General features: G+C 39.6%; 2 protein-coding genes across 4 annotated transcripts; one reads left to right on the top strand and one right to left on the bottom strand.

Moving 5' to 3' along the window:
• Window positions 1-899: 899 nt before the first annotated feature.
• METTL9 (methyltransferase 9, His-X-His N1(pi)-histidine) lies at window positions 900-21250 on the bottom strand. Of its 2 annotated transcripts, none has more exons than XM_065684334.1 (5): window positions 20668-21249; window positions 16110-16300; window positions 13556-13765; window positions 12258-12442; window positions 900-1624 (listed from the first exon to the last, which is right to left on the bottom strand). In XM_065684334.1, exons 1-5 carry the CDS (start codon window positions 20839-20841, stop codon window positions 1419-1421), a joined length of 966 nt encoding a protein of 321 aa, XP_065540406.1. In that variant the 5' UTR covers window positions 20842-21249; the 3' UTR covers window positions 900-1418. The 2 variants fall into 2 exon arrangements, with proteins under 2 accessions (XP_065540406.1, XP_065540407.1); XM_065684335.1 differs by lacking the exon at window positions 900-1624 and adding an exon at window positions 11602-12010 and having other exon boundaries at window positions 20668-21250.
• On the top strand, window positions 2408-8942 carry IGSF6 (immunoglobulin superfamily member 6). 2 transcript variants are annotated; one of them, XM_065684336.1, is made up of 6 exons: window positions 2410-2529; window positions 4093-4443; window positions 5382-5494; window positions 6645-6701; window positions 7314-7397; window positions 8498-8942. In XM_065684336.1, the coding sequence occupies exons 1-6, from the start codon at window positions 2442-2444 to the stop codon at window positions 8534-8536; spliced, it is 732 nt and encodes a 243-aa protein (XP_065540408.1). In that variant the 5' UTR covers window positions 2410-2441; the 3' UTR covers window positions 8537-8942. The 2 variants fall into 2 exon arrangements, with proteins under 2 accessions (XP_065540410.1, XP_065540408.1); XM_065684338.1 differs by lacking the exon at window positions 6645-6701 and having other exon boundaries at window positions 2408-2529.
• Window positions 21251-22118: the final 868 nt, after the last annotated feature.

Below are 22118 nucleotides of genomic sequence, written 5' to 3'. Positions count from 1 at the left end.
ACTACAGAATATTTACTACTCCACAAGGATGGCTAAGAACAAAAGGCTATTAAATTAGCAAGAGAAATCACTAGCAGTAACGGAAAGGAAGTCCAAGGTAAACCTAAAAAGACATGCTGAACAATCCTACCTGGCATAAGATCACCAATCATTATAACCCCCCCCCCCAAACGACAAACCAAACATAACACACAATGTTTTTAGTCTTCAAAAGCAAAAGGTCAGCCAGTTCTTACTTTACTTACCAGCTGATACGCAAGCTGAGGTTTCTCTGCTCTCACAATCTACATCCTGAGCAACACAAGACGTACACCTGCCAGTTCTGTATTACTTATGATGCTGCTTGCTCTTTTAGAAGAAGGCTGTATCTCAGCTGCCAGAAATCAGCTATTTCAAAGAGACTTTTAAAAATGCTTTAAAAATAAATGGCATTTATTTATTGCCCCTGAAAATAATGTCCCAAGCTAGCAAAACCTTCACCATCAGGTCCCTATAATCTCATCCTTGGAGGCAGTTTGACCTGTAACATTTGCTAGAAACTGCCTGCAAGTTTTTTAAGCTGAAAACTTCTGGGAACAACTTGCTTAGAAAGTTTGTTATTGAAACCATCAGTTTAAAGTGCAATTTTGCAAGTTCTAAGATCACCTCTTCAGCTGGAATATAGCATATGCAAAAGCAATGAGGATTTATGAGGCTTTGAGAACAACATGAAGGACATCCATCCAAAATTATGCATCTTTTGTGGACTGTTATTCTTTTGAACAGTATTTAAATGCTGTTTAAAAAAACTCCACAAGGTTATGCTGCTACTGAAAGCTTGATTCTCAACACAAAGAGCAGCTGCTGCAGAGAAGTGCGGCCATGGTTATAAAAATGAACACAAAAGTAGATGCAAAAAGTAATCTCAAAAAAGGTTTATTAGCATGATTAAAAACACGGGAAGAATGACAGTAAGAAAGGAAGTAACTTAGCATGGAAGAATATCCATTTCAACAGTTTGTATTCACCAAAGCTTCAACTGAATGGGTAATTTTATTGCCAGATTTCACTTGATTTCTTTAACAACAGTTCACATTGTATCAGTTTCATCATTAGCAGAACTATTGCTCTAGTTTGGATGTGACCCCTGTTGCAGGTATGTATAAAAAAATATCCCTCATTACTGCTTGACTGCAGAATGCATTGTTGATTTAAGAGCTGGTAAAAAAAGACAATCTCAACTTAAGAGTCTGTTTAAAAAACAACTTTTCTCCTAATCGCACTACAAATACATTAGTATTTTGGCCTTTAAATTTCTCACATGGTATTTATTTAGCACGGCAATCCCGAATTCCCTCCCTTTATGTAACCGTAAATCAAACTCCTCTTTCAGAGGCTGCTTCTTGGGTTAAGGTTCTGGAGATTTACTTCATACGCGCTTACACTGGCTTGAGGACGAAGACAGCATCATCTAGTACATAGTAGTCATTATACATATCACCTTCACATAGGTATGGCAGTCTGGTGAAAGCCTCTATGGCAAAACCAGCTTTACTGAAAACTTCTGGCAGGCTATTCACCTGTTCTTCCCAAGTGTGCCCTTTGATTTCCAAAACTTCTGAGGGTTTTTCCCACTTGCCACCTACTGAGAAAACAAAACAGGTTTGTTTAAATTATAAAGAAAACTTTATTGTGTGATGCGTTTTTTCTTACAGAAAGCACATTACACAGATTGTATTCCATTCCACTTCTAACAGGAGGTTGACAAGCCATTTGTGGAGCTGTTGCAAGATCAGTTCAAGTTTTGCCTATAGTTCAGAAGCAGCTCCTTTTTAAGATTACCTTTGTTACATTTTTAACTAGCAATTCCAAGACTGGCTGAAAAGAAGCTTCCGCTAGTGAGGCTGGTGTTCAGCAGACATGGTCAGGCTTTTTAATGAAGATGTTTTCCAGCATTATAAAATTCTTTCTTTATGTCCACTGCCTGGTCAAAGCTGTCTTCACACAGTTACAGTAAACAGAGCCAGCAAGTTAAAAATAAGGATTCGCTGTGAAGCTTCCATCTGTAGACCACTACATTATAATGGCTGGCTACAGAATGTTTGCTCCTCCAGTGGCCATCTACTAGCTGAGATGCTAAAGAGTGCTTAGGGCCACATGAAATTACAAAGCCAGACACTTGTAGCATGCTGGAAAACATGCTGTCATTTGTTATAACCAATGAAATAATCTGAAGGATTATAGGTACAGCTCTCAGAAGTCCAAAACTTAAAACTGTTCACTCATTTTCCAAGCAATGCCACGCGCAAATAACAACTGTTTTCTGGTTTGGTCTATACCTTTAACCAGTTCGCTAAATGCAACAATAAACACCCTTCTAAACAGGAAGTTCTAAATCTTGTGATTCAGATGGTTCTGCAACTCCAAATGTTTCCTAAGTTCCTCTTCCTTCAAGCAGAATTATGTCCAGAGAGGCAGAAGAAATGGCATCTTTCAACAAATTAAAAAACGTGCTCATGCTGGCGTTACACTGGATTCTGCACAGAGCTGGTAAGACATTTTTTTTTAACTTCTTGTATTTTCCCATGTAATAGCAGTTAGTCAAGATTGAAAAATGTTATGATTTGCAAATAGCTACGAAATAAGAGCAGTGAAAAGTTTTACTGAGAATCAAGCTAGTTTCTGCTATCTTCATACAACTTGCAAATTAAACAACTGTTAGCTTTTATTTCCAAAAGCCTGAAATGCACCTGTAACCTAAGATTTCTGGGGCAAATCTTACTGTGCTTCCCTGGAAAGAACTTCTCAGCAGCAGTATGTCAGCATTACAGAGCAGCTGTGCTTGTTCCAGAGAAGCTCAGCAGACAGTTATCTACATGAACTGCAGCCATGGAGTTCTACCCTGCAAAGCCACTGAGCCCCCCTGAGTAACATGGAAAAAGAGCAGGGGATCAACTACAGAAGCATAAGCTACTGCCTTTCACCACACAGGGTGCAAGTACACCAACTCATATTACTACAATCTTCAGATTGCCGTAGCTGCTATGGAACGGTTCTGATGGTGATCTGACACAGAAGTAGTTTCATTTTATTCCTGTATAAGTCACAGACACTGAACCTGCTTGGATCTGGTCCATAAAACACTCAGTGAGAAAAATTATGAAGGGACAATGCTGTCTGTCCACCATGGACAGGCTTATAAATTGTGTATCAGCAGTAGATTAAGACTTCAGTTTATTTTTATTCTTGTTATTTTCTAGGAAGTAGAAAAGGATGCTGTTAAGCAACTATCTTCATTTTCACTGCAGTAATCTCAATTCCATTGTTTGAGTAAAATTAAATAGACTAAAACAATATTTAAATTATGGGTTTCAAGGACTTAAAAAAAATCTCCCAGACCAGTCATATTAAACTTCACATTTCAGTTCCTTTATTAGAATTCTATTCTCTGATTAACCTTCCTGTTTTCTCTGCACACATTCTTAAATGTCAGAACTAACAAGCAATATTATTATCCTTAGAAACCCAGAGTCAATATGTGTGACAAAGTGAAAGAATGTCTAGGAACTACTTATAAATTCTAATCAATGTTATGAAAATGCTAAATTATAAATGACTGCATCTATGACATTTCCACTGCCTGCCATTGGCTCTCTCACTTGACTCGGAACAGGAACAGTAGAGAGAGAAAACCTTGCGGAACTACCGCGCTGAGCATCTACAGCTATGTCACACTACCCCCCCAAAACACTCGGGAATAAATCTGAGGTGGGGAACTACACAAGGAATTCTTTTGGTCTTCTCCAGGGCCAAAGGAGACATTCACGGTACTTCAGAAAGATTATTCTTCTCTATACTTCGTGAGGAAACCAGAAAACTAAGCACATTACCACCAAGGTAAAGCTGTTAAATGAACATACGAGCAAGCTGCAGGGATTACCTAAAATAAAAGCTTGCTGGAAACAACCTTAAAAGCTTCAAGTTCAAAACACAGTTGGTTTTCCTCCTTTCCTCCCACCTTTCCTCAAATGAGCCAGAAGTCTCTTATTTTCTTTTGAGATTGTGCCTTGCATTTTAACTGTCCCTCACCTTACAGTTGTTTATTCTCAACAGGTGCTACAGATACCTGCCAAGTCACTGTAACACAACCCAAATTTCAGGAAGCTGACTACTCCATGCACACTGCATTCCTAACATGTACTTTCTCAGCTTTTGGATGTTCCTCGTTTCCACCTCAAGTTCTGTGGTTTCGCTTTTTAATTAACAAGCATGAGGATTTGTGTACTCCAGGATGCATAGATCAGCAGAAGTACAAAGTACACTTATCTGAGAATAACATTTTACTTCAAATCAGTAACCTGACTGTAGATGACAATGCTGTCTATATCTGTGGAGTAGCATTTTCAGATTCAAGTTCACCGCATTCTAAACAAACAGGAGATGGAACAGTACTAACGAAAGCAGGTCAGTTGATCATTCCTTCTTAATGAAGCATTTTTAAAGAAATACATTAGCTTTCCTAAATATTCTCTTCATTTACACTTTCAAGAATGGCATTTAAGATGGAAATACCAACAAAACTGCTAGTAGTATAACTGTATTAAAATATTAACAGTAAAACCATGGAGGGATTCTAAGAATAAGTATTTTAACCTTGTTTGCTAATTAGACTGTTGTCATATGATGCAAATGACTCCCGAATTCTATAAAAGAAAGAAGTTCTGCACTTGTGTTACCTAATGATACTCTACATCCTCCTAGATAAAGATTTTAATGGCTATCAGAAAGGAACTACAACAGAAAAATGAGAAGTAGAGAAGCTGACACTTAGTGGAAATACATGCAACAGAGTACAGGGTCTCAGAACTGGGAATTCACTGTGCCATCTTAAGAAAAAAGGCTTAGTTCTGAGCTTTTGCATCATCTGCCTCCTAGTTAAGAAAGTGATGAGACCTCATTATCTACATTTCAGTTTTGCATGCCTAAAACATGGAAAAAAAACCAAACCCAAAACCAACCCCACCAAAAACCCTCAAAACCAAACAAAACAAACAACATAGCTGGATTATTACTTTCCCTATATCCCTTCTTTCATCTAATTGCATTTCTGAACAAATGCCTGTAAGCTTTATTCAAATATCCAGAAAAAGGTATTCTATTCTCTGTCTACCCCAAAGGAAGGGTTCATAAGAAAAAAAGGAAGTCTCCACTGTCCTTGTGAACATTCAGGAAAACAAAAGTGATCACACTAAGTATTTTAGACTGAAAATGAACTTGACAAATATTGAGTGGTGTAAGGGGCTTTTAATTCCTCAGAGGAAGGGCGATGAAAAGCAGACTCTGAAGAAAATTATGTGTATCAGAAGAACTGTCCTTTATTCTAACACTCACTTTTAATAAAGGAGCAGAAAAGCAGCACAGCAACAGAAGACTCGGCTTCACCTTCATGATCATCACCTCATCCTTGCTGTTTCTATACAGTGCTACCGTATTCACATTCTTTTTAGTCTACAAGGTAGGAAAGTGATTTTTCTAATTTTGTTCATTTTGTAAAATGAAGCAATTTCATCATCTCCATTAGGAGAATAAAAATACATTCCTAGATGCCACGATTTTCATGATTAAGTTTCAAAGAGGCAGTTGATTAAAGTTCATATGCTTCACAGATCTGAAAACTCTTGTGTGGCACATACCTGTACTCTCAATAGCAACCACAGTTTTCTTTTTCAGTAAAGTGTCTAAAAGATCAGGAAGTTGGAGATTACCTGTTGAGGCTCACTCAAAAAGCAAAACTAGTTACTACCACTGTAAGTCATCAACTCTCTGGATTAGTTTCCAGTAAAATGATTTAATGTCAAAGTATTCATGACCTCAGACTGACTTCACTTGTGTAATGAAATTCTATTCACACATCATACATCATATTCATACATCATACATGGAAGAGAGACCTTGGTAACATTTAAACACAGAGACTTTGAAGAAGCTTTATGCTTACAGGAAACAAATGGATCAGAATGCACCCGGTTAAAAGTTACACAGTTATTGTTGTGGGGGTTGTTTGGTTGTGGTTTTTTTAAGCTAGAGAAAAATTTGTGTTTAGTTAAAATAAACACTCAAAACTGCAACTGGAATCTGTACATAATAATGAGGCTTTGACATAAGAATAACGACTTCACAGTCCTAAGTGGTATATGTTAAAATGGGTCTTTGCTGCACTGATCACCATCTAAGCATAAAGACAGGACAGTCTTTTTTACTTTTGTGTTTTCTTAAATTAGGTGAAGTAGTACAGTAGGAAACATTAACTAAGCCTTTTCCAGGGGAAAACAGGCTATCTGTGATGGTACTGGTTTACTTTTGAGAACTAGGCAGTATTTCAGGAAGGTTCCACTGTACTCAAAGAAAAATTACTTGCAGCATTTACTACCAGAAGCTGGAAAAGACCTTAAATGCCTGAAAAGGTCTCCAATTTTCCAACAGTATAAGCTGGAAAAGACCTTAAATGCCTGAAAAGGTCTCCAATTTTCCAACAGTATAAGCTGATCTAAGGACTTTTCTCTACAAACTGTTTGATACTGTAAAAGAGCAACACCTTTTAACTATTCTGCTGCCTTAGCAGTTGGCTTCTCAGATTTTGATTGTTCTTTATTATCTCTCTCTAGTTAAAACCAAAGCTGCTAAAGAAAAGCAGGAATGAAGACCAAAGAACAGAGAACTGTGTATGTTATCAGTTCATTTGCTTTGACTGTGATTCAGAGCTTCCCCTCCCCGCCCCACCTTTTTTAAGTGTATTGGGCATCCATTTTGTGATTGATTATTTGGTTAAAGAAACATTCAGAGCTGTTAAGGCTTTACTTCAGATTTGTACAAAACTAATAAATGAATTTCAATTTCACTAATTTATGTTTAACAGATTGTATACAGGATGTCAGTTTCTGTAAAGGCCACCTCTACTACACAGCTTCCTTTAGGTTTTAAGTAAATTTTGTTCAGCCTTCTGAAAGTAACGTTTTGCTATTGTTTGTTTAAACGCTGCATTCAGGTAATCCCCAATGGATTTAAAACAAGTCTATTTAGAACCTCCATCACCATGTATCCTTGACAAAATTAGAAGCCATACATTTAAATATCCATTAAAGAAGTCATGTATGTTAAGAGATGCAATATTAATATAATAACCCTTCTACCTGTCAAACTGTAAGTTCTTAAAGTGTTATTTAGTAAGATTCCCAAAGACACATAGAGGGGAAAAATCAGAATTATAAAAGGTAGAAAAAGAAGCTTCCTCAATCATATATAGCTCTGACCTCAAGTGCCTGAATAACTTGCAGAAAATCACCAGTGGACGAAAAATTTTTCAAGCAATTGCCCAGGAACTTCAAAATCAGAGATACACCGAGCATTGCCAACAGCCTGTGAGTATCTACACACCAATACTGACATTTATGGGGAAAAAGAGGAACTGGTACTTTTTAAGAGTGTATTATTTCCATACCCTCTGGAAATGGACTTCTAAAAGTTGATAAAGGTCTAAAAAAAAAAAAAAAAGTATTCTGCACTACAAAGACATTATAAAGCATTGTAAATGATCATATATATATATAAAAAATGTATATGTATGATAGCATATACTTTATAGAATATATGTCTGTACATTTAAAAATGAAGCTTCCATAAATCTGTATTTGCCAAGAAGAGGTCTCAACAAGTGCCTCTGTACTTTTGGTGAAATGCATAGAGCTATTAAGAGCCCATTTTTAAAAAATGGTAGCTAGACAGGAACATTACAGAGCTGTTATAAAAGCTCTACAACTTTCTTCCAGATACTTCCCCTTCCTTCAACATCCACAACCTAAACTAAATATTCAACATCACCGGGTAAAGCCACACAACTTCTTTCAGACTTCCAAATTCATGCCAATATGTCTTATATAATGACTGTAACTGTGCACATGCCATGTTAAGTTACAAAAAACAAAACCCAACTTTAGAAGTCACATGCACTTGCAAACAAATGGCTTCAAAATCCTGCTTTGAAAATGTTGCTTCTCTTGAGAAATTGTTATAAATTTTTTCCTATTCTGACCATAGGCTGCACTACTTCAAGAAGAAACCAACAGAAACATATACCAAATGCATGCTTCTCCTTTATGTGTTTTTACTTCATTATTTTCACCTGGCCCCAATTGTTTCCCTCTGTGATTAGCCCTTTAAAGACTTCAAAAGTCCCTGCTGACATGACCTGGCCCTTGGTTTCAGCATCAGATATAAACATGGTGAAAATAAGGGATATGTTTTACTGCCTCTGTGCTCCCTGGAGATTAGGAAAAGCCAAGAGGAAGAGAAATACGCTTTGAATCCCACAGATGTCACATGACCAAAACCAATTGGATATACAGAAGAAAGGAGTTTACTGAATAAAGGAATGGAGTTTGCCTGAAAAAGGAAATTTTGCATTATTTAAAAAGTAAAAAGTTCACAGCAATAATAAAATACTTCTCCATTTTTCCCTTAGGAAGATTTGGAAGATGACACTGTTTATCAGAACAGATGAGCCCGTGCTGCTGTTCAGATTTCTTCAGTATTTCTCACACAGATGAAGGGACAGATATAGAAGATAAGCTTCTTCACATACTTCCTTTGCTTGAAAAAGAGAGGAGACAGGAGACCTTGTAGGGTAGTGTTCTTGAAGAGTATTTTCTAAACAGGTAATCAAACCCAAGTGCATTGTGCATGTATATTTTACTTCCATTTTCCATTTTTTAAGAATAAGAACTATGGGAAAAGACTTTGTAAGATAACTGCTGACCTTCCTATGTTTCCTTCTTCAGTTTAGATTTAATTCTGTGCATTTTTTTCTTTTTACGCAAGTTTACATGTATTCCTTTTATGTGAATTGAGCATTTGTGAAAGATGTATAATTGACAGCAACAGAAAATAAACTTGTTTCGCATGTGAAAGTTTGATTTTAGCTACGTTAATCAGATAGTTATCAACATAACAGATACACAGAACTACAAAACAAGTTACTGAGTCTTAACAACAGTTTAAACAAAGCAAAGCCTCTGTATTCTGCAGGTAGGCAAGCAGAAATAACAGACAATATAAATGTATGTAATATCATAGTAGAGCTCAACTGGAATAGGAGCTTCTTCCCAGGCTATTTAGGAAAGAAAAGTAGTGGTCATAGTGAGAAGGTTGCTCCTGCAGTATTAAAAATCACTTGCTAGAGAGACAGCCCTCATCTTCCACTCTTACCAGGCAAAGTCAGGATTACCTGGAGCACAAAGTTTTGCCTTTACATGCCTGTTCAACATGGCATGCAAGCATGAACACAGAAGTATACTAGCTAGCCAAGGTAGGACACTGAGCATATTTTTTTAAAAGTACCTATTCTTTTAGCGGTTACTATGTAGCCAACCCACAAATTCAGCACTTTAACAAGAGATCTCTTAGTATCAGGCATTCTCCCCACATAAGAACAGCTGCATCTTTTATCACCATTTAAATAAAACAAAGCTTTGTTTAACAGATGAAATGGCATTTCTCACTTCAGGGAGATGAGCACTGACAACTGAGACAAAGCAAGGGTCCACCTAGCACAGTACTGTTTACAGCTCAATTTAGTAGCAAGGAAGATGGAAAATCCACCTTTGTCTTCTTATCCCCGTCAATCAATCACAAGGAATTAAAGTGTTCAACAAGAAAACTGCACAATCACAGGCAGCTAGTGTTTACTACTTCTGATGTATGGAGCCTCTGACATTTTTATTTTAGAGAAATTTAAACCAGTCTAGTCACATACTGTCTAATAATGCCTTTATAGAAATATGCTGTCTGTATTAGGAAATACAATGGATTTTTTATGACCCTACAGGACACCTATTAAAAATATAAAGTTATATTTAATAGATGTTCTTATGTGACTAGCCTAACACCTTACAATTCATCCAGCTTACTTACCAAATCTAGACGTGCAAAATTGCATTATTTTTTGTTATGTTGAAAATAAAACTGTAAAAACCCAGAAAGAATTTATGATTAAGCTACTTTGTCTGGACTCTAGGTGTCACTGTAATTCCAGAAACAGTAAGCACAGAAATATATTTTAATCTCCTTCTCCACCTTGCTTTGTTCTCTTAAACCAAGTTTTATGTTATTCGCATAAACAGTTTCCACAATTACCCTCCCATGGCATTACACGCGATAACCAAATATCTTGTTTTGATCAAAATTGTGTCTCCATTTTTAGGAGCTGATCTATATACCAAGCAAACACCTTACCTGCCTCTTCTCTATTTTTTTCCCATCTAAAATTCAGAAGTTTCTCCAGGCGAGCCCGAACTGGTTTTAATTAGCTTCTACAAGAACTTACTTGAGCCAAAGAGTTCTCCTCTTTGAATGTTGCAAGTATGTATTTTTGTTAAGTATAAAGCATATGTATGTATCTAATACTTTTAAAAATGCATCATCTTTTAGAACAGCTAAATGAAAACAAATTCTAAAATCAATTTTTTTATCATGAATACAAGCAGTTCATTATCTATTTCTTTAGGCTACAGTTAAATAGATAAGTAGGAAAGCTTCAGTGAAATGACAGTAGCTTTTGTGTGTGTTAATTTGCATTGTGTAAAGTTTAGATGGGGTCCATACCCATAATAGGGATAAACAGTAACTGAGTATGTTTTTAAGTTTCAGAACATATTAAGGAAACAAAGCTGCATTAAGGAAAGTGACTAATCTCCTTTAAGTCCCCACCATTTTATGACTTAGGTTTACAAGACTTCTTACAACAGATTTCAACTTTCAACAAGTAAGAATGACTGTGTTCAAGAATCACAGAGTAGATTTCTAGTCCCTTGGGATTTATAAATTTAAATTTTTGTTCTCCTCCAAGTACCTTGTGGGAGATTAATGATGAGCGATACAAGTGGACTTCAGAGTAGTTTCTTCCTTAATTCATCTACCGCCTGTTGAACCAGAAGTTGCATGTGGTCTGTCACATGGTTACCCAACAACATGCAGAAAAGTAGATGCCAGGTGCAATAGCGATTGCAAAACACAATGGCATATAGTTTTGAAGGTACACAAACAAAAAAGCCACTCAAATAACTTCCCAATTTCTGCTTCCAGTATGCCAATGAAAACTAGAAAGACACTGCTGTTATTATTTGGAACTTTAAGGAATTTTTAGAAGAGAAAGCTGTATTGTTCCGCATTACAGGCACAGTAAGTTGTAACCAAATACACTTGAAATACTGTACAGACACATAAGTCAACCTCCCCCATCTCATTTAAGACATGCTACTTTTTCAGAATAGCTACAAAATTATTTGCTCAAACACTGCATTTTAAGCAATTCTTCACCAGAGGGAATTTTTTTATACTTAAAATTAATTTTTATTAAATTTCATCACATCGATTGCCAGAATGTTCAGGCTGTCAGTTGTGTATTTGCTGGAGCTACATGCCTATTCACAAACAAGTCTAAATACTCAAGGACAGCCAGTATCCCAACGATGACTGATGAACACCAGCAGCCTTGAATTCAAACCAACTTTAGGGTTTGAATTCAAACCAACTTAACATGAATCCACAATCACAGGCATGTAGAAAAAGTTTCCAGTCTCTTCTGAAGTTTAATCATAGTGACAGATTAACCCAAAAATCTCTCATGTATTGCTTCAAAATGCAACTAGGGGAAACAATGGGGGGGTTATCACTGAATTTTACATTTCAGTTACTGATACAACATGAACAGTGCTTCATACTTTGTATCAATAGGGCTCTGTATTCTACTTTGAGAGTTCATGTTGGAAAGTGAACATTATCTCCCTGTGAATTTTTAGGCGCAGTTCATCTGAAACAGTTTGACCTCAACTGCTCTATGCAACATTATGGGCAGTTCTTATGGCTTTGCTGAGGTGGTCACTAGAGACAACTGGGGTGACCTATATGACAGCAGCAGAAGGCTCTAATCAGAGATCTGTTTTCCCATGTTGCTCCAACACAGCTCAAAGGTGGCAACCTGCAGAACAGGATATGTGACTTCAATATTTGAGCTTTTTGTTGGTGTCAACAACACATGTTTGGGAATTAAGAAAATAGCTTACATCATATGCCCTATTTACCTATGATTTATTTCTGAATGTGCACTGTAGAAGTTATTCGTAAAAATCAAACACAAACATGTCAATTAAGCATTTAATTTGGGATACGGCAACCTACAAATGTTCTCTTTACCTGCCTAAATAGCTATTAATCTGTGTACTTACCATTTTCCACATACGGGTGAAATGGCAGAACTAATGCTAGAATGACTCTGCCTCTAGTTGGCTCCAGTACACTTCTAATATCTCTTAATACAGTCAGTGGTTGATCACAGCGATCCAGCAAATTCAAACAGCTGATGACATCATACTGAAATCCTGTGTTTTGCCATTCATTTATACCAAGCACTCTACAAGGAGAAAGAGATACAGTCTGTTAAACAAACACAAGCTAAGTTCAAAGAGAGCCACTGAAGACAAAAATTCCCTATGAATGTGTTTACAGTGCAGGTAAGGTCAGCCACCTAGGCAATGAGAAGAGACATATGATGCTTCTGATCTTTCAGAAAACTAAATCAACAACCAAAAGTGGACATGACTATATAATACAGCCATAAGAACCTGTGTATTGCCTTATAACCACCAGGCAATAAAGGAAACAAAACCCAAACCCCCAGGTATTAGAAGGAAAAAAAAGTGCTGTCGTAGAATAAAACTGAAGATATATTCTCAAGAAACAACAAAGTTGAAATATGATGAATGGCTTGTTGCAGTCTATCCACTCTGCTCTGCCAGTGTGAAAACCCAGACTGGAAATTAGCCATTATGTTTCCTCTCAAAAGAGAGGTTAAAGAAAAGAAGTCCAGTTCCTTCATTCTTTGGGTTGAAGTCTAGGGATAAAATGTCTGAAATACTAGCCATTACTCAACAAGACTGGATCTGCTGCCTGCAAGAACCTGCAGGAGCTGTGATGAATTCATGAACAAAGTTCTGAAAGTGCCCAGAGTTTAGTTACTAAATGTTACTCCATCTAACAGCAGGAGCTAAGCAGAACAAGAATAAAAGGATCTTTACACAGATGTCTACATTTTAGGACTAGATAGACACATTACTGAGGTATCCCTATTATCAAAACTAGTTTGCTTTCTCTGCAGTACCTGTCTTCCTCTTCCAATTCCGGACTGTTCACTTAGGCTGTGTGCCTGATTTTCATCTTCCCGACTCCCTTGATTAAAGTAATTTATGCAAGCTACGAAGAAAGAGACTTCAAAATGGTTGCTGCCTATTTTCTTTTAGAATCATAGTCTTAAGTAATTGCAAGGAGCTTCTGTGTAACAAAAGCATTGGTAAGAAGGAACATCAGATGTGCTTGTTTTCCTGCTTTTGTACAGGTTAAACTCTTCCATAAGGATTAAGCAACACAGGAATTGACTGAAAATAGTGAACATTCATTAAATACTACAAATAGATTACTCTGCTGTAATGTCCAATAAAAAGGATGTAGGAAGTATTCAGTACAATACCTGTATTTCTTCTTCTGAAGCTGCCATATCATCGTTTCAGACAATTCAGTGGCATAGATTTCTTCAAAATGAGGACTCATGACTTTAGTGACTTCTCCATCCCCAGCCCCTAAATCAAGAAGCCTGTGGGATTTCCATTCTGGATTTATTTTAAGCAGTCTTTGAAATTGTTCTGGAGAAAACACAAACATTGAGCCTCTTCCCAGCAGCCTGAAATGTAAAAACAAGAAATGACCCATTTCGTAGGAACTTTAACAGGAAGAACAATGAAGTAATTTAGAATGTGCTTTGGCAGCAGCCAGTTACATACATAGTAGTAGGCAAGGTCACTGCTCAGATAAATTCTAAATCCAGTTCAACTTGCCTTGCACTTGTCAGAGATCAAACACAGCCACATGCAGTTACAGTGGTTAACACTTCAGAAGGAATTTGATTAGGTGAGGAAGAGTTCACAGGGTGCAGCTTGAGAAAACGACCACATTAGAAAAAAAGAAAAAAAAAGGAGGAAGGGAAAAAGAGTAGAAAAGATAAAGGCTGGACCTTGTTTGTCATGTTTGCAGATTTGGATCTCTGCCACCTACCTTAGGAAAATAATAATAATAATAAATGAAATAACAGAGGAAATAAAATGGCTGCAACACAGAAGTGGGCACAATGAATGAGGAATAGGATATGGAACTAGGAAAGAAGCCAGGAAACGGATTTAAAGAAGGGATGGAGCTAACACTGCTGGGGTAACAAAAGGGTTGGTTTTTTTAATTGTATGTTACAACGGCTTTTGCTGCTGTCTGCAGATCCTGCATTCAACATGAAGAGCTGTGGAATAGAAAATGGGGAACTCATTAAGGAATTGGGTAGAGGTGACAGTTGGATTCCTTATAGATCAAGTCAATGACATACCCGCCTGTAGCTGTTTGAAGACTACACAGTGACAGATTTCAGCTGTCATAACAGAATTCAGAAGATGAAACAGTTAGGAGAATAAGCAGAGGAAAAAGAACTGGTCAGTAATAGTCTGAAAGTAGATAAATACTTTGGATAGCAGGTTAAACAAAGACAATGAACAGAAATCTTTTCTGTCCAAGAGGGAAAAAAATAGTAAACAAAGATAAAAATAATCAGACAAAAATACGTGAGAAGGAGCGGCCAAGGAAAGATTGACTGTAGTAAAGCACAAAGAAACAAAGAAAGAGGACAGAGCATACAAAGTCATACAGAAGAAACTAAAGCAGGATAATAAATGTATAAAAGTAAACAGAACACAGACAATTTAAGTAGAGCCCCCTTGCAGTACACTTGAGTCAGTCCACACTGGTAATTGGCTCATAGCTATTATTCCTAACAGCACGATGAGGTGGTATTCAAAGCACTGGAGGGCCTTTGAAAAAAAGAAAAAAAAATAGGAAGAGAAAGGAAGAAGAGGAGACCAAAGAAACCTTTATATAAAGCTACAAGTAACTAAGAACACCGCAGGGAAGCTCATCAAGTCATCTGGTTAGAAAATAAGGGATAAGGAATATTTCTAGCCTTGGTAGGCAGCTACTATCCTCATATCAGACTGTACAGAAGCATGTAGTAGATGCAGAGATGGGGATGGTGGAAAAATCAGCTAGATGGAACAAAATGCATTCTTCATAAGGTCAAAACTGACAAGCTGTTAAAAATATGTCTGAATGGGGTGACATGAGCAAAACAAGGGACCGATGCTTTTGGAAAAAATACTAAAGTCCCTGCAATCTGCTAACACCCCTGCAGCCACACAAGAGGGGGATGCAGTAAGACCAGGAAAATAGTGTTTTATAAACTCTTTCCCTGCATTCTTAATGTTTCACCAGTCAAACATGCTGTGCCAGAAGTTACCTCTTCAAGTACAGCTAACAGACAAATGGAGGTGAAATTAAGTTTTACAGAGTAAGACAGAACTCTGTTCCAAATTTGTGTTACCAGACAACACTTTGCCAACTTCATAGAATCACAGAATAGTTAGGGTTGGAAAGGACCTTAAAGTCATCTAGTTCCAACCCCCATGCCATGGACAGGGACACCGCACACTAAATCATGTCACACTTCCGCACTATTTAGTGATCTGCCCATGTGTGCAGTGGGTGTGAACACACTCTATGGTAGAAACAGTTTTAGATGCAATACAGAACTGACTGGGTACAGCCAGCTTCAACAAGGACAATCACAACGATAACTGATACAGATATGGCTGTAGGTAAAGGGCAAGGTCAGAGCAGGGAGAAAACAGAGGGAAGAGACACAAAGAAAACACTCTTATTGAGAAGGAAATTAATATAATTGTTATAAAATACAATTCTCCAACTGTCTCTTATTAATTGCAATTACCTCCTCTCTACCCCTGTATAGGAAATGGTGTTCTTCAGTCAAGAGGGCTGGGCACAAAGAGCACAGTAGGGCATTTCACATCTGTTAGACTAGCAAAGGGAAAACTACAAATTCAAAAGCTGACAGACCAAGGGGTATGGCTGAACACTTGAAAACTCTAAATCCAAACTGTATTTATTTTATCTAAGATTGGCTTTTCACTTACCCATTGATAGATGTTCTAGACATAAAGAGGCTAAAAATTGAGGACACAAAAGAGTGATAGAGCTGGATAAACAGCCAGCCTGATTTCTCAATGCTGTTGTTTAAGAAGATTTGTGTTCCTTGGTCAAGGTAACTCTGGACAAAAATAGGCTGAAGGGATTCAGACAACTGTTCTGTGTTGCAGACATACCACTAGAGAAAGAAATAAAGGATTATTTAAAAACCCAGCAATATAAAACCAGAAGTACTTAAAACAAACAGAATACAGAGAAGGCTGTTATCAATTTTTGTAAATGTAAAAATTGAGGTTTTCCTACAGACTTTTCAACAAGCTTCAGGATTAATTTCACTTAGATTTGAACTGTAATCAAGTAAGGACCAATTGCTTTCTAAGAAATAATACTTTTAATTTTTGTCTTAATTATTACCCTGCACTTTGAGGAATTCTACAAAGTAAATTCCCCAGGAAGCAAATGCAGGTCCTCTATGAAACAGCACCACACTGACAAAATAGTACTAAGTGGGATAACATTATTTTCTATCTTCCAACTCATTCTCGCCTTTTCCCTAGGCACCCCCTGAAACCCAATCAGCAAGTGCATTTGCAGTATTTTTCCAGGAAAGGAGATAAAGAATCCAATCAATACTTGTGACCAGAGCTTGCCTGTGTGCTAAACTATGTTTCTTCACCTACCACTGCCAAAGGGCAGGTCATTATGTCTATGACCTGCTGCCTCCCAGCATCTCTACTAAAAAATAGCAGGTTCCCACATCTAGGAACTCATCAGTACCAGCTGAAAGGCACTTTTACATATTGGTAAGATCTAAAGCCCAAGGTAAAATGGGTCAATGATTTTCTATTTGGGAAAGTAATAAAATGTAAACTATTCTACTATTTTACTATCCCCATGTAAGGCATATCTGAACTCCTTTAAAAGTTGTTTTACATTACTTATATGGAGAAAAAAAACCCTGCGCAAAACAAGGCAAACATAAATCCTGAAATTTTAGGACCCTCATGGCCACCTTCTGCACCTCCAGCAAATACCTGTAATGCTGCAGCATTCTGGAATGTCAGCACTGACAATAAACTTCAAAAGGTTATTCATTGCTAGGGTGCAATGCCAAGCTAAAAACCCCTCCACTCAATATGTAGAAGTTACAAAAAAAAAGTTTTAAATGTAATTTTAATTCAGAAGGTTGCTCTTATTTTTCACTGTCCTACACTTACGCAGTTATTGTCGGCCCTGCTATAAGAATCCCTAATGTCATTGTTTCTATTTTCTAATATCAAGAGTTATTCCCCCCAGCTAACACTCTCTTATCTTCCCCCTTACTTCTTGCAATAATGTTCCTTAATCTGCCTGCATATGTTTATTGTGCAGATAGGGAGTTATAAGTATCTTAAAGACAGATTGAGAGTTTTAACAGAATCTTGTAAAAATGCATGTGGAAGGACAGCAAATGGTCAGCTGGGGTAACTGCCCGATGTTTTAACATCCAAGATTGCATCTATAGCTATATAATGCAAAAGGTGTGCTCATATCCTGATCCCTTCAGATCTGTTGTACCTTGTTGGGAGGGGAACAGTCACTTAGTGCATGTTTACACAGTGGTCAGCACAATGAGACTTCCAGGCTCTACTGTAAAATAAATAATAATGGGACAAGATTCTTATTGCAGCATCCTGCTGCTTCACAATAATAGTGCTAGCAAGCAGAGGGGAGCAGACAGCTGCACCAAGATCATTATGCCAGATTCATAAACAGGGGTTCCATCAAACACTGACCCAAAGCAGCAAGGGATGTCAAGAGCCTTCAGCCAAGGAGCAAATGTAAGCCCACTCAGGTTTACTTTGAAAACCACTTGTGTAATGGGCACAATGCCAGCAGAATCAGGCTCTTAACTGTACTTTCAAACACACTTGCAGGCAGCAGAAGTGATTCTTTCCTCTAAAAACCAGATCTTGAGCAAGTTTGTGTCACACGATGGAGCATGGCACAGAGAGCCCCAAGACTGCTGATTTCCCAGTTTAGGTCTTTTCTCGCTGCAGCACAGTGCTAGTTAAATGAATCAGCATAGTTGAGTGATTCCCAAAAGGAATCCCTAGTGAGTTGTGAAAAACCACTAAAGCAGCAGCCTGTGTACTTTGTCCATCTATCTTCAGAAGCCAATTTCATGAGCCTGGCAGAAGTGAACAAACCCAAGGAGCAGGCTGGGCTGTGTGTCTGGTTCATTTATGCAGAGTGGACATGTCTAGAGAGGCTCAGATACCTTTTTTCATGTGTTGCCATTTTAAATCCAGAAAAATAGTATCCAGCTATCGAAGGTTTGGGAAACACAGCCTTTGTTCCATAAGCAATATGATGCCATATACACTGTACCTGAGCTCATACACCTTACTTAGTTCTGCACTGAACTGTCACCTGTAGTTCCAGCATTTGGCCATGAAAATCAACAGTCCTACAATTCTTGTCTTTAAGACTTCTAAATATTGATATATATTGACATAACTGCTGGCAGAATGATGAAGGTAGCAATTGTGAGAAATTTGTTTCCAGAAATGAGGCATTGTTCATAGACCTCCTCTAATTTCTTCCACATGGTTAATCTTGCCAGTAAGGTTTATTGGCAACTACCTAGATAACACTAGTAAATAATAGAAATTATAGAAATTATAGAAGGGGGAAAAAAAAACCAACATAAAATTTAACCAACCAACAAAATACCAAGCAAAACAAACCAAAAGCAACACAGGATAAAACCAATCCAAATTTCAAATGACAAAACTGGTGAAAAACACCTTAATTCTGGAATCACTTTCTCAGAACAGAAACTATTTTTGTTTTCCTTCATGTACAACACATGAACAGCCCTTCTCAGGACACAAGTTTCATGACAGGCTCAACCTCTTGTAGAGCAACAGCAGAAAAACTACAGCATAAAAATCTGAAAAGATATGTTAAGACCTTTTTTATAGTAAAAATTATAATTATTGACAACTCTTGCCTAGTATTAGTGAAATGAAGAAAACATTCTTTTAGATAACTTACATAAAACTAATGAAGTCAGTAAAACTGCAGTAAAAGTACCTGGGGCCTCAACATGCAATCCTTACTTATGAGTAACCCCACAAACTCTGTAACCATAAATCTTATTAAACTTCCTAAATAATCCATACTTTATGTTTAAAATCTAGATCCAACAAATGAGAAATTGAAATTATTCAATGCGGACCATCTACCAGCGGATGACATAATCATCTCCATAACACATATCCTTGGCTGACTTTGTCTTTCTAGTACAGTTTTTCACACCACAAAAGACTTTCAGATTTTCTTTGTTCACCAGAAGGAAGTCTTTTTTTTCTGTAAACCTGAATTCTGCTTCTCTTTGTACTTATGCACTGAGTGATCCAAACCACAGACCATATTCATTACACCCCAACAATACATTCACTCTGTAGCAAGATTCTGGGCGTCAGTGCCCACCCAGAGCACTAAAGACGCTTCAGTAACAGACGAGCTTGAAGAACTGCAGTGCATAATTATGCTCTACCTTAGACAGCAGTCTTTTTAAGTATTTATTCTACATCATCTTCCTTAGCTCAGCTCTGTATATTTTACTTAGAATAAGTTAGTATATTCCTTCAACACTAAGAGTTTTTATTAGCCATTCTGAATTCCTGCCAGATTTTCAGCAGCATTTTGGTAAAATACAGTGCAGATCTGAACATATTCCAAATGCAATTATATCACACAGCTATTGCACTGCAAGGGTATAGCCCCTCATTTCCCACAAAGTACTGATCCACGTGCCTGTGCTGCCCAAGTATAGCCCTAACCTTTTATTGCAGTTGTATCACGTTGCAAACTCATTTCCAGCTTGCCATCTACTACTGCTCCAAGACCTCCGCGAGCTTCACAGTTTCCCAGTTGCTCACTTTTTCCTATTTTCCTCTAGTATTAATTAAAAGCGCCTCTGTGACTACAAACCCACCCCATTCAACACCACCTGCAAACTTCATTCAAGTGCACTCACAGAGCCCACCTGGCAGACTGTTTACATCTCTCGGGGCAGCCCTGACACCCAACCCGACGCCTCACCTGAGTAAGCGGACACAGCGCCGGCTTCCCTCACCGCCGTTACCGCCGGGCTCAGAAGAACCCCCGCGGCGAACACCCCAGCCCACTGCAGCTCCAGCTCCAGCTCCTCGCCTCTCCTCACAGCAGGCTCTCGGACGCATTTCACACGTCAACTTTCTCACCGGCAGGACCGAGCTGCTCCCTCTCTTTGTCTGGCGCTGCCCGGCCCGGAGCCCCCTCCGCCTGCCCCAGGGTACCCCGCTCCTCCCGCCCCGCTCCCGCGGCGGCTGGTACCTCAGGACGCCCCTGAGGACCACGACTCCCCCCCCGCCCCTCGCCCGCTGTCCCCAGCGGAGCTCCCCGGGAGGGTGGGGGGAGGCCGCCGTGCCCGCCCGGGAGCCCCCGCCCAGCCCCACCGGGAACAGGGAGAGGGGGAGACACGGGAAGGGAAGGACAGCTGCCCCGGGGCTGTACCTGGTGGTTCTCTCTGGCGCCCGGGGCTGGGTGGCTGTGGCTGCCCATCATATTCGCGTAGATGGACCTGGATAAAGGGCTCCTCAGGTACCTGGCAGGGCCAGCCCACATCTTCCTCCTCAGCACCCACAGGAACAGGGTGTAGCAGCCCAGCCAGATCAGCCACAGTCTCATCGGGGAAGGGGCGCGGAATCACCCGCTGCCACCGCCTCCCCTTTCCATGGCAGCGGCGGCGCCGGCAGCACACAGCCAGCCCGGCTCGGCTCCGCTCCGGGGCCCGCACACACGCTCAGGCCGGAACGCGCGGTGCCGCAGCAGAGGGGCCCAGCCGGACGCCTTCGCTGCGACACGCCGCGGCCTGGCGCGCACCCGCTCCCTCCCTTTCTCTCTCCAATCAGAGTGCGGGCGGGGCCGTGGCGCGCTGCGTTCAACCCGGAGCGCGGCAGGCTCCGTGCAGCCCGCCCGTACCGCCTCTTCCCGCTACTCCTGCTCCGGGCACCGGCGGCGGCAGACCCGCTCCCCCCACACACGGGTCACGCCGCCTCCCTCAGGAGCGCACGTGCTTGGCACCGCCCTATCACCCGGTGCTGCGCGTGCGCAGAGCGGCCTTGGCAGCGGGCGGGGGAGAAGGGAGGCAGCTGAGGAGGAGCGGGCCGGGCCTTAATGGGGAGCCGCTGCCCAGGTGCTGCCGTGAGGAGCCCTGGGGTGAGAACCAACCGTTACCTACGGTTCAGACCTCGGGCCGAGTTCAGTTCTCGGCCGCCATAGCAGTAAATGCTGAAAGATGGAAGTGGGGCTCCGCGCAAAGCTGTGCTTGGCTTCCATCAGCTCCAGGTTCTTCTGTACAGAGGAACATGAGGTCGATAAGCATGGAGGTGATGAGATTCCTTAACCCCCAAACCACACACATTCAAAGATAAATCACGTCATTACAGGGTTTGCTCTTCAAAAGGAACTTGTGTTTTCAGATGGAAGACCACAACTGCTTGATACATGAAACAGTGCCCTCAGACATCTCAGTTTTTCCTCTAAATAACTATTTTGAAGTGGCTCTGAGTAAACTTTATGCTCACGTGGAACTTGTGCAACTTTTTGTTTTATAAAACTATTTTCACAAAACTCACAGCCTGGTCTCTGCAGCACAAGCACGGGTCACTGCACAGTAGGATCTAAGGCCCTTGATCCAGGAATTTTTTCTGGACACTGGGATGTGCATGTAAAGGGAGGAGAAGTCATTGTGTAGGTGAGAGAACAAGAACTTGAGAGACTCCCGCACCCTGTTTCTGTGCATGGGGATGCAGTGGGGCATGGTGGAGACCAGTGGGTAAAAATGCATCCTTGGTGCAACTGGGACCCTATGGAGAATGTGGGACAGGTCAATATGGATAAACATGTTTTGGCTTTTCGCACTGCAACAGGTGCCTTTGCTAGAACAAAAGCCATAGCCACTG

The sequence above is a fragment of the Lathamus discolor genome, chromosome 6 (assembly GCF_037157495.1).
Source record: "Lathamus discolor isolate bLatDis1 chromosome 6, bLatDis1.hap1, whole genome shotgun sequence".
NCBI lineage: Eukaryota > Metazoa > Chordata > Aves > Psittaciformes > Psittacidae > Lathamus > Lathamus discolor.
This window is presented reverse-complemented; position numbering and strand designations above follow the sequence as displayed.